The sequence below is a fragment of the Sitophilus oryzae genome, unplaced genomic scaffold (genome assembly GCF_002938485.1).
Source record: "Sitophilus oryzae breed Bouriz unplaced genomic scaffold, Soryzae_2.0 scaffold_199_pilon_pilon, whole genome shotgun sequence".
NCBI classification, from domain to species: Eukaryota; Metazoa; Arthropoda; class Insecta; order Coleoptera; family Curculionidae; genus Sitophilus; species Sitophilus oryzae.
In genome coordinates, this window is record NW_022146723.1 from 21055 (window position 1) to 32317 (window position 11263).

At 31.3% G+C, this 11263-nt stretch overlaps 1 protein-coding gene across 1 annotated transcript; it reads right to left on the bottom strand.

The window, feature by feature from the left end:
• Positions 1-6898: 6898 nt before the first annotated feature.
• On the bottom strand, positions 6899-11257 carry LOC115883819 (chloride intracellular channel exc-4-like). The gene is made up of 4 exons (XM_030902220.1): positions 11244-11257; positions 8645-8807; positions 8396-8510; positions 6899-7854 (listed from the first exon to the last, which is right to left on the bottom strand). The coding sequence occupies exons 2-4, from the start codon at positions 8757-8759 to the stop codon at positions 7692-7694; spliced, it is 393 nt and encodes a 130-aa protein (XP_030758080.1). The 5' UTR covers positions 8760-8807; positions 11244-11257; the 3' UTR covers positions 6899-7691.
• Between the last annotated feature and the right edge of the window lie 6 nt (positions 11258-11263).

An 11263-nucleotide genomic window follows, 5' to 3' on the forward strand; every position in this document is an offset into this window, starting at 1 on the left:
AGCGAGAACAATGAAGTGAAATTTAAGATTTAAGGTTATATGGTATCAATACAGTTGCAAAAGGGTAGTGACTCGACGTTTTATGAGATCCTACGCGAAGTGCAAAGAATAAGGAAATCTAACAACGTTGGAATTGGTAAAATAGACGACGTTTTGCATAACGTTGGAATAGGTCGTGAAACTGACGTCGGAAAACTCAATATTGTCCAACGTCGTCCTGCATCTGTGTAACTACGTTGTCCGAATCCCCTAAAGATCACTTAAGCAAAAAAGGTTACAAGAAAACGTTTATTCGACGTCGCAGAAGCTTTCACTTACTTTGCTTGTATTACTAGTCAACGTGCGGCACAACGTTACATAAAAACGTTTAAATTTATCTTATACCCAACTGGATAGGGAGCTAACTATTTTGTAACTAATCCAAGGCTGTGTTTAGTAAACATGTTGTCGCAAGTCGTGAAAAATGCCTTATGGATATTTTATACGTCGACTTGAACGAGTACGTCACCGCAATGTCTCCGCCCCCACTCATTTTATGCGTCTCTTGCAAAATGTGGTCGAATTTTTTTGATGGGACGCGTCGTCTATTTTTTTACGGAAAAAACATCGAGAAATATCGTTTCCCCTCTCACGATACCCCGTGGCTACAGAACGGACAGAACGGACAGAACGGACAGACGTACTGTATATATCCCTTTTTTCTTTAAAACCACAATATAACACCACTAAACATATAAAGAAAACAATACACAATATACAACTTACAATTACATTTGTCTTATATACAGAGGAAATGAGATGTTAAATAATATATATACTTTTACATAGACTCACACGAATATGTAAGGAGACGCGAGCTTACTCTCCTACTGAGATCCGAATATCGATGACTTCACTTGACGTATCGCTAGACACGACGTGTTATTGTTAAAATTTTTACGCACCTAGTCCTGTTCGAGACGCATAGATAAGCTCGGCTCTCGATTCTGGTAACACTAAGCAATCTCTTCAATTCGTTCACTTTAAAGTCAACAGCAACGCGTAACAGAACGGGCAAGGACAGTTAATCAACAGGCTCGGGACTTCATCGGAAAAGAGTGCTCGAAATATATCTGCCTAGCTACCCCCAGACTTATCTTATGTATGGTTCGGCGGCGTTCAAATAGAAATTTTTGTACCGAAGGACAGAGTCAGCGTTTTTCTGCTACTTTCTCTCGACGAGTCGTATAGTATCTTTTTTTTTTTCGTGTAAAATATTTTATTTTTAGCGTTTAGCGTAATCCTCTTTAATATTAACAACATTTGTCCCTTGTAAAAGCCGCCACGTCCTTATAGCGTTAAATATACTTATGAGAAGCAGTTCGACAATGCAGTACTATAGTGAGTATAGTGATACTGACTACAATACTTGAGAGTTGTGTTATTATATAGAAATGATTATGGATCCTAATCATAAATAAACTTCTTTTATTTTTTTTTATAGCTTGATTTTTTTATTGCCTTTTATCAGAGTAGGAGGACTTAAGTTTCTTTGCCTAATTTAGTTCATAATTTGTGAGATAGTTTTTATACCGTCGTTTCCTGTACTTTCTGGTTTACCATTGGAATATTTATTTACTTAAAAAGTACAAATAAATTGATCACGCCAATACTCTGACAGCGAGCATACAACCAAAAAACAAACTTATTGACGCTATCTCACCACTGAACGCGTGCGTATTCCGCTATAACCAAATTCTAGCGCGTTTTAAAATCGCGATCGAAGCTCGGAATGAATTTATAACACTGATAAGTTTATCATTATTCTATCAAAGATTGAGCGATTATATACTCGTCTCAACTGTGGCGAGTAACGAACAAGATAGGTCGTGTGGCATAGATCTGCTGCCAATAACCCGCAGGTCAGACACAAAAAGGACCGAGTCATCGTGAATTCACACTCTCTGCCAGGATTTTTTGCCAATAGTTGTTTTAATCACACAATAATGTATGTTAAGGAACAAAGAACTTTTGAAGGAATAGATGAATTTAGGACCTGTTTGCTACAGAAACTGTTCTTACTTATCTTTACACAATTATTAATCTGATGCTTAAATTCTAAATTAAATAGACATATACTAAATTTTGGCTCCTCGTATATTAATATGAGAGCAGTTCTTTGATCTCGACATTTTTGAGAAGTAGCAAGGCATTTGATCTCACAGGATCTATTGTCATGAATCAATGCGTTCTTTATCAATCAATGACTAGCAGTCGTCTGCGGTGCAACGCCGCATCGGATTTATACTAGTCTACTATACCAGTATACGGTTTTAATACTTGAGCCTAAATGTTCCTTTAAAGATCTTAGTTCAAGATACTGATCTTTACGTAGCTCACTTTAGCCGCCAACACATATTTCCTGGTATTACCCATCTTCTATATTTCAAGAATTTTCCTGTATAAATCACTCCCCGACCTTTCCAGTGAGGTGTTTTATCCGTTTGATTATCTAATAATACATTGTATAATTAGCACGGGAATAACTTTCTTAGTTCAAAACGGTATTTGAAAATATTGTGTGTGGACGTATCTTCTCCACTTGAAAAGTCAAATTCAGAAATCAATCTTGCATACACAACTAATCATGAAACGGCATGAGTAATACCTACGCTTTTCTAATTATTTTCATCAAACTAAGTGAAGGTAAAATATTCCATTACACATTCAAGACACAGGTACATGTCCTGAGAGTGGTAATCTCTTTCTTATTTCATAGCATTCTACGTTGGAAAGTGGAAAGCTAAGTAACTATGAACTAAGAAACTACATAAGATACTGACCATTTATGCTTCATACATCTATTGAAATAGAGCTGCGATTTCGGGTACCAGATATATCCCTGTTGTAAGTCGGGATTTTTTTTCCCAATGATACAGATAATTATTCATCAATTTCCCACGGCAATATATTAGTATTTTATTATAAACTATATAAAAGATCTAGAACACATACAACTCTAATTTACTGGGTGTTACAATTCCTATGTCACACAGTATATTCTTGCCTTGCCTACAAGCAGGCATTGTATTCAGAAATATGTATTGCAATTCATTTAGCCCCTCATTATTCAGGGTCCACATCATCAATTAGATCAGATCAGCTCATCAAAACTCGAGATTATAAACAACAAACATCTTATTATTTACTTAAACCAAAAATCCATTTAGAAGCATTCAATATATACTCACAATCATTTCTCCCCCCACAATAATAACCAAAACATGCTCACACATCGCCTTCTTAACAAGCCTCTTTAATTCTATTACAACGTACTTCCTCTCCGGTTCCCATTATCACTACCAAGTAATAAAATAGATTGATGATAGCGCTATTCTCAGAGTTTATGTTGCTCGCTTGTATCTCAGATAGAACCCCCTTATACTTAATTTTCCTACCATTCACTATTAAATTCGAATGTAAACAACTATGTAACATTTTGGCATAAAGTTACACGAGTTTTTCGAAGTAAGAACCCTTCAGAAAAAATGAAAATTATAAAAAAAAAGAAATTGAAAATTATTTACATTTCCTTTTGTGCTATTTAAAAACAGAGGCGAATAAACCCTGCATGTGCTTATGCATCATAATTTAATAGTTGTTCAGCTTCATATTAATGTCAACGTATGAGACAACCATCTTTCACAGATATCTATGCCATATTTGTCCAAGTATCTATTTCACCCCGGTTTTGTACGTACCACTTCTGAAACTTATACAATTACCCCACACTACACTGTATCAAAATGCGAAATGGAATGTCAGTCAGCCAGATTGCTGACCAGGGGACTGACCAGTTTGAGGATGGTAAGAGAAGGTCCTTGTGTTGGGGAAGAACCCATTTACGTGCCAAGCCTTATGAGGTTATTATATTGTGGGGTTTTCTTGGAGTTAGATGATGTTATCCCGTTGAAAGTTTAACGATTGAAGTAGAGATTGTAGTTTGGTATTTTAATAAATGATTGTGATGTGATAAAAACAAGTTTGATTTATGAACGACCTTATAGTTTTATTACTAAAAAAATAAATTTAATTTAGAAAAAAAAATTTTATGAATGTCTCAAAAAGCCCTATTTTCCATACATTTGCAATATTTCATGAATGTTTCAAAAAGCCATATTTTCCATACATTTGCAATATTTCATGAATGTTTCAAAAAGCCATATTTTCCATACCTATGTACATATGCAATATTTTATGAATGTCTCAAAAAGCCATATTTTCCATACATATGCAATATTTTATGAATGTTTCAAAAATCCATATTTTCCATACATTTTCAATATTTCATGAATGTCTCAAAAAGCCCTATTTTCCATACATTTGCAATATTTCATGAATGTGTCAAAAAGCCCTATTTTCCATACATTTGCAATATTTCATGAATGTCTCAAATAGCCATATTTTCCACACATATATAATATTTTTTGAATGTCTCAAAAAGCCATATTTTCTAGACATTTGTAATATTTCAGAAATGTGCGTATTTTAAACCTGCAATATTTCATGTATGTTGCAAGAAGCAATATTTTCCATACATTTGCAATATTTCATGTATGTCTCAAAATGCCATATTTTCCATACATTTGTAATAGTTCAGTATTCAACGTATATTGCATAAACATTTTTACTCTGCAATATTTTATAAATTTTGCAAAAATCCATTTTTTCCATACATTTAAAATATTGCATGAATGTTGCAAAAAGCCATATTTTCAATACATTTGCAATAGTTCAGTATTCAACGTATATTGCATAAACATTTTTACTCTGCAATATTTTATAAATTTTACAAAAATCCATTTTTTCCATACATTTACAATATTGCTTGAATGTTGCAAAAAACCATACTTCCCGTACAATTGCAATATTTCAGCATAATAAACATTGCTATAGTAAATTTAACTCATCTTAATACGACATTTTCTTTTTTTATTCAGACACGGCTTTACACTTTTAAAATAAGGTGAAATAGTACTGCAACATTGAAAAAAAACGGCGCCACGGTAGCCTTTGAAATGAGACAATCGTTGATAATCTCAATCAGGTCGAAATTAAATATAAACTTTTGACAGATTTTTTATGTAATTTTTTAATAAATCACAGATGAGCGGTCGGTCGGTTCGACAGGAATTGTCATCTATTGTCATTTCAAAGACCACTGTGACAGCGTGTTTTGTTTTTTGAGTATATGGTGTTTTGCAAAAATTCAAAAATAATAATTAAAAGTTATTAGTAATATTTTACAGTAAATTTTTATAATTTCTTAATTGTTTTTATTCTTAATAAATTTATTTTTTACCAATTACAACGTACATATATTTTTTAATATAGGTTTTTTTCGATATTACCCTCTAAAAACAACCATTTATACAGGATAAAGTGGAGGAAAAAATATTAATGTATTAGGAATGTCCGCCGATATCGATATATAAAATATATCGATACTTCCGTATCGATATATTACATATATCGATATTCGCGAAAATATTAAATAAAACCTAAAAATAAAATAATTACATCCTTTTTAAATCTTTTATTTTTTAATAATTATGAATTTAGTTATAACCGACGTTTAAAAAATTCAACAACCTCAAAAAAAGTTCGGTTAAATTTTTTCAAAGCCAGCCATAATCAAAATATAAATACATAAAAAATAACATAATAATATACCTTAACATGTAGCAAATATATATATATAGATTTATTAAAAGTAAAAAAGAAATACTTTTTCTTGTAAAAACTTAAAAATTTATCTCTTGTTAACACTTTATTTTAGTAAAAATGCAGCGAAAAAGTTTTTTTCCTTATTAAGGGAATCATTGAAAAAGCTTGGAAATAATAAAAAAGGGGAAAAATTAGGCAGCTAATTCCACCGGGTTTACGTTATAAAGAGGAAGAACTTGTAACTATATACAAGGCGACATGAAATATTTTTTTCATCACAATTATGTTAATAATAAAGTTATCAAAATGTTTATATATTATATGTGTATATAAATTTTCGTTTTTTTAATATTATTTTTTGATTTTTAAGTAGCTATGAACAGTGCAGTTCTAACAAACTTATATATTTGTTTGTTATAAAAATTAAGAAATGTTTAAAACATGCGCATATAATTTTTTTAAGTAAGATTTTATCTTAAAAATATAGTCAAAGCTATCACCACACAGCTTATCTTTTATTTTTATTTATAAAACATTTTTTTGCCATATATTTTATAAACATACAGTAGAACACAAAGAGCAACTGTTAAATTTTGTATTTCAATGTTAGTAATTTAAAATTAAAACATTGGGAATATCACGCTGAATGTAAAATTGTGATTTAAAACGCCAGAAAATATTTTTTTTCTGATCTCTAAAACGATTTTTTTCTGATCTCTACAGTTAGATTTTATATTTCAATTAATATCAGCGCAGAGTACAAAGAACCTATATTTTTTTCTGAGCAACTGAAAAGAACTTTAATTAAAGAACTTATATTATATTTCTAAAGCTTCAAGAAAGTAGGTATGGTATACATTTTAACCTACAGAATTGAGAGTCCTACAGAATTAGCGTATATATTTTTTTCTGAGCATCAACAATCACCATTTATTTAGGTATTGGACATTTATTTTTACAGTTTGAAGAAACTGCCGTGTTTTTTTCGATATAAAATTAAAATGAATAAAGATTTTTTCTGATCCATGACATCAGAAAAAATCTTTATTCATCTGAGCCAGAGAATAAAACTAACGTAGATCAGAATATATATTATTTTTTCTGAGCGTCAATTAGGATACTTCTTTAATTTTCTTGATTCACGAAGCCCTATTAAGAAAAGATGAGCTATAACTGTTGTAGTTTTTTTTTCAATATAAAACTGTCGAGAACCAGAAAAAACTGCACCAATCACCAGAGATCGATTTTATTCACAGAGAAAGTCTAAAGAAACCGCAGTTTAATTTTTGGTATAAAACTGACGTAGATTATAATTTTTTCTGAGCAATACTTAAAATCATTTCTTGAGCTAATGACTTTTTGTCAGAGACAACCTAAACAAAAATGATAAACTTCCCTATAAAACAAAGGTAGATCAGAATTTTTTTTTCTTTTTCTGAGCATCAATTATCAATAGTTCTTAAGTTATAGCAGATTTATTCTCGTGTTTTCAAAGCCTGCGGGAATATAATACTTATAATTGAGATGTTAAAGAATCAGAAAAAGGTTTTTTCTGAGTATCAACTACCAGAATTTTTTAAGTTACGGCAGATTGATCTCCGTTGTCAAAGTTTAAGAAAATGTACCTAAAAAAAATTGTTAAAGGATCAGAAAAAAATATTTTTTTTTCTGAGCATCAATTACCAGTATTTCTTAAGTTACGGTAGACTGATTCTTTTGGTGTCAAAGTCTGACAAAAATGTAGTGCTCAAAATAACGATGTTGGAGGATCAGAAAAAAATTCTTTTAAGATACTAAAAATGTTACTTTGTGTCAGAAAAAGTTCGATAAAAGAAAAACGTGTCGTAATAGCCACGCTGCACCATTATTAAGCCGTTAAAAATTATATATTTATGGTTTTAGTAGTATTTTAAGGTCTAATGCGACTGGTGAACAACGAACGAACGTACAAACGAAAAAAAAACTATAAACGAAAAGAAATATCTTTACGAGTCTAGGATGGGGATGGAGGTGGTGTAGACCGGCGTTTCCAATTCTATCCTGGCGGTGGTCCTCAGGCCCAGCTGGTTCTTGATGTGGCTGATGATGTCCTGGTCGGCGGGACAGCTCTGTCTGAACGCCTCCAGCTCGTACATGTTCTCCATATACCTAGAGGTCAGAAATATTACGATTTTTTTACCTTTACAGAGAGCGTTGCTTATGTAAAGTGAAATATCTTCAGAGGATTTATCTTGAACATTTTCACAACAGTAATAGACCGAGCTTGAGAACAGCGCAGTCGTTATCGGTAAAATACTTGCGTGATTTTATTAAATTTTATTGTGTTCTCATTTACGTGGAAAACGGATTCCTCAGTAGCTACAGAATGGATCGACGCAGATTTTATTGTCTTGTTTGTAAAATGAAACTTCTACACCCTGTATCTCCGAAACTAAGCATTTTAGGACATACATTTATAAGAACTTTTTACTTATTTTTAGTTGCAGAATATGCTGCTGAAGTTTCCTGACACCCTGTATAGAGTTTTACCGACAATATTTTATACACACTGAAATTTTAAATTTATTAATTTCTCGCTTTGTATTCCAATTGCACTAACCTTATAAATAAAATTAAACTATCTTAGAATTAAAATGATAGACACATCTCTCGCTGTCGTGGATTCTCTAGTTGGACAAACAATACATACCTCCATAATCCTTGGAATCTGGTCGGGATTTCAAACTTTCTAAAAGCTTTAGCTCCAATCCTGATGTGTTGCAATCTTGGCATCAGTTCACAGTCAAAACATGACATTGTATCACCTAAAATATAGTCATTTTGCTTAAAGATTATTTTTTGGAAATAAAATATATATTTGGAGTAAACGAGTGTCTTTTTGCGATAAAATGATGTTAAAAAAACATTGCATTTTTTAAAAATTTTTCTCTATATTTACCTGTGAGGAAACGGGTGCCTCTCTTGACCAGGAAATCGTTGATCCTCTCCAAATGGGAGAACAGTGGTTGACTGGCCTCTTTCGTATCGGCAGATTCGTATTTGGTAACGTACATTTTGAACTTGGTGTAAAGGTTTTCGATTAAAGTTGCCACTTCTTTATCCTAGAAAAGGAATAATGTTATTTCACAGAGCATAGCACGCCTATCAAAAGAAAAGATTCACATTTCCTCCCGCAAAACCGGTCTACATCAGTAGATCATTTTTTTCTGAGCATTATTGGAGATTGATTCATACTGTTTATTTTTCAATATAACACTCCTGGCGTGGATCAGAAAAAATAGTTTTTTCTGCGCTCATATCCTTTATTACAATGTTTTTCTGAGCATTAATAATTTCTTTACCATTTTGTTTTGGATGAAAAATGAAGAAAATAAAGAATATTCACATTTCCTCCCACAAAACCGGTCTACATCAGTAGATCATTTTTTCTGAGCATTATTGGAGACTGATTCATATTGTTTATTTTTCAATATAACACCCCTGGCGTGGATCAGAAAAAATAGTTTTTTTCTGAGTTCGTATCCTTTATTACAATGCTTTTCTGAGCATTAATAATTTCTTTACGATTTTGTTTTGAATAAAGAAGAAAATAAAGAAGATTCACCTTTCCTCCCACAAAACCGGTCTACATCAGTAGATCATTTTTTTCTGAGCATTATTGGAGATTGATTCATATTGTTTATTTTTCAATATAACACCCCTGGCGTGGATCAGAAAAAACATATTTATTTTCTGAGTTCATGCCCTTTACAATGTTTTTCTGAACATTAATAATTTCTTTCCGATTTTGTTTTGGATAAAGAATGAAGAAGAAAATAAAGAAGATTCACATTTCCTCCCGCAAAACCGGTCTACATTAGTAGATCATCTTTTTCTGAGCATTATTGAAGATTAATTCATATTGCTTATTTTTCAATATAACACCCTTGCGTGGATCAGAAATTTTTATTTTCTGAATTCATATACTTTATTACAATGTTTTTCTGAGCATTAATAATTTCTTTACGATTTTGTTTTGAATTAAAAATGAAGAAAATAAAGAATACTCACATTTCCTCCCACAAAACCGGTCTACATCAGTAGATCGTTTTTTCTGAGCATTATTGGAGACTGATTCATATTTTTTATTTTTCAATATAACACTCCTGGCGTGGATCAGAAAAAATAGTTTTTTTCTGAGTTCGTATCCTTTATTACAATGCTTTTCTGAGCATTAATGATGTCTTTACGATTTTGTTTTGAATAAAGAATAAAGAAGAAAATAAAGAAGATTCACCTTTCCACCCACAAAACCGGTCTACATCAGTAGATCATTTTTTTCTGAGCATTATTGGAGATTGATTCACATTGTTTATTTTTCAATATAACACCCCTGGCGTGGACCAGAAAAAAAATATTTATTTTCTGATTTCATACACTTTACAATGTTTTTCTGAACATTAATAATTTCTTTCCGATTGTGTTTTGGATAAAGAATGAAGAAGAAAATAAAGAAGATTCACATTTCCTCCCGCAAAACCGGTCTACATTAGTAGATCATTTTCTGAGCATTATTGAAGATTAATTCATATTGCTTATTTTTCAATATAACACCCCTGGCGTGGATCAGAAATTTTTATTTTCTGAATTCATATCCTTTATTACAATGTTTTTCTGAGCATTAATAATTTCTTTACGATTTTGTTTTGGATAAAGAATGAAGAAGAAAATAAAGAAGATTCACATTTCCTCCCACAAAACCGGTCTATATCAGTAGATCATTTTTTCTGAGCATTATTGGAGATTGATTCATATTGTTTATTTTTCAATATAACACCCATGGCGTGTATTAGAAAAAATATTTTTTTCTGCGCTCATATCCTTTATGCAATGTTTTTCTGAGCATTAATAATTTCTTTACGATTTTGTTTTGGATGAAAAATGAAGAAGAAAATAAAGAATATTCACATTTCCTCCCTCAAAACCGGTCTACATCAGTAGATCATTTTTTCTGAGCATTATTGGAGATTGATTCATATTGTTTATTTTTCAATATAACACCCCTGGCGTGGATCAGAAAAAATATATTTTTTTCTGAGTTCATATCCTTTATTACAATGTTCTATTATCTACTTACATATCTATATTACAAATTCTCTGAGCACAAATAATTTCTTTACGATTTTGTTTTAAATAAAGAATGAAGAAAATTAAGAAGATTCACATTTCCTCACACTAAACCAAATGCTTATTTTTCAATATGACCCTGGCGTGGATTAGAAAAAATATTTTTTTTTTCTGAGCTCAAATCCTTTATTACAGTTTTTTTTCTAAGCATTATTGAAGATTGATTCATATTGCTTACTTTTCAATATAACCCTGGCGTGGATCAGAAAAAATATATTTTTTTCTGTGCTCAAATCCTTTGTTACAATTTTTTTCTGAGCATAATAATTTCTTTACGATTTTGTTTTGGATAAAAAAGGAAAATAAAGAAGAAACTGCGGTATACTTTTTGTTATTGAATTTTTTTCCTGAGTGCTGAAGTAATTATTTACCTGTACAAATAAGTTATGTC

Excerpts from the sequence above, each read along its gene's own strand:
- LOC115883819 (XM_030902220.1), bottom strand. The coding sequence starts at position 8,759 with ATGTACGTTACCAAATACGAATCTGCCGATACGAAAGAGGCCAGTCAA. Across the intron at positions 8,511-8,644 it reads AGGCACCCGTTTCCTCACAG|GTGATACAATGTCATGTTTT; the intron begins GTAAATATAGAG and ends ACTATATTTTAG. Across the intron at positions 7,855-8,395 it reads AGATTCCAAGGATTATGGAG|GTATATGGAGAACATGTACG; the intron begins GTATGTATTGTT and ends TCTGACCTCTAG.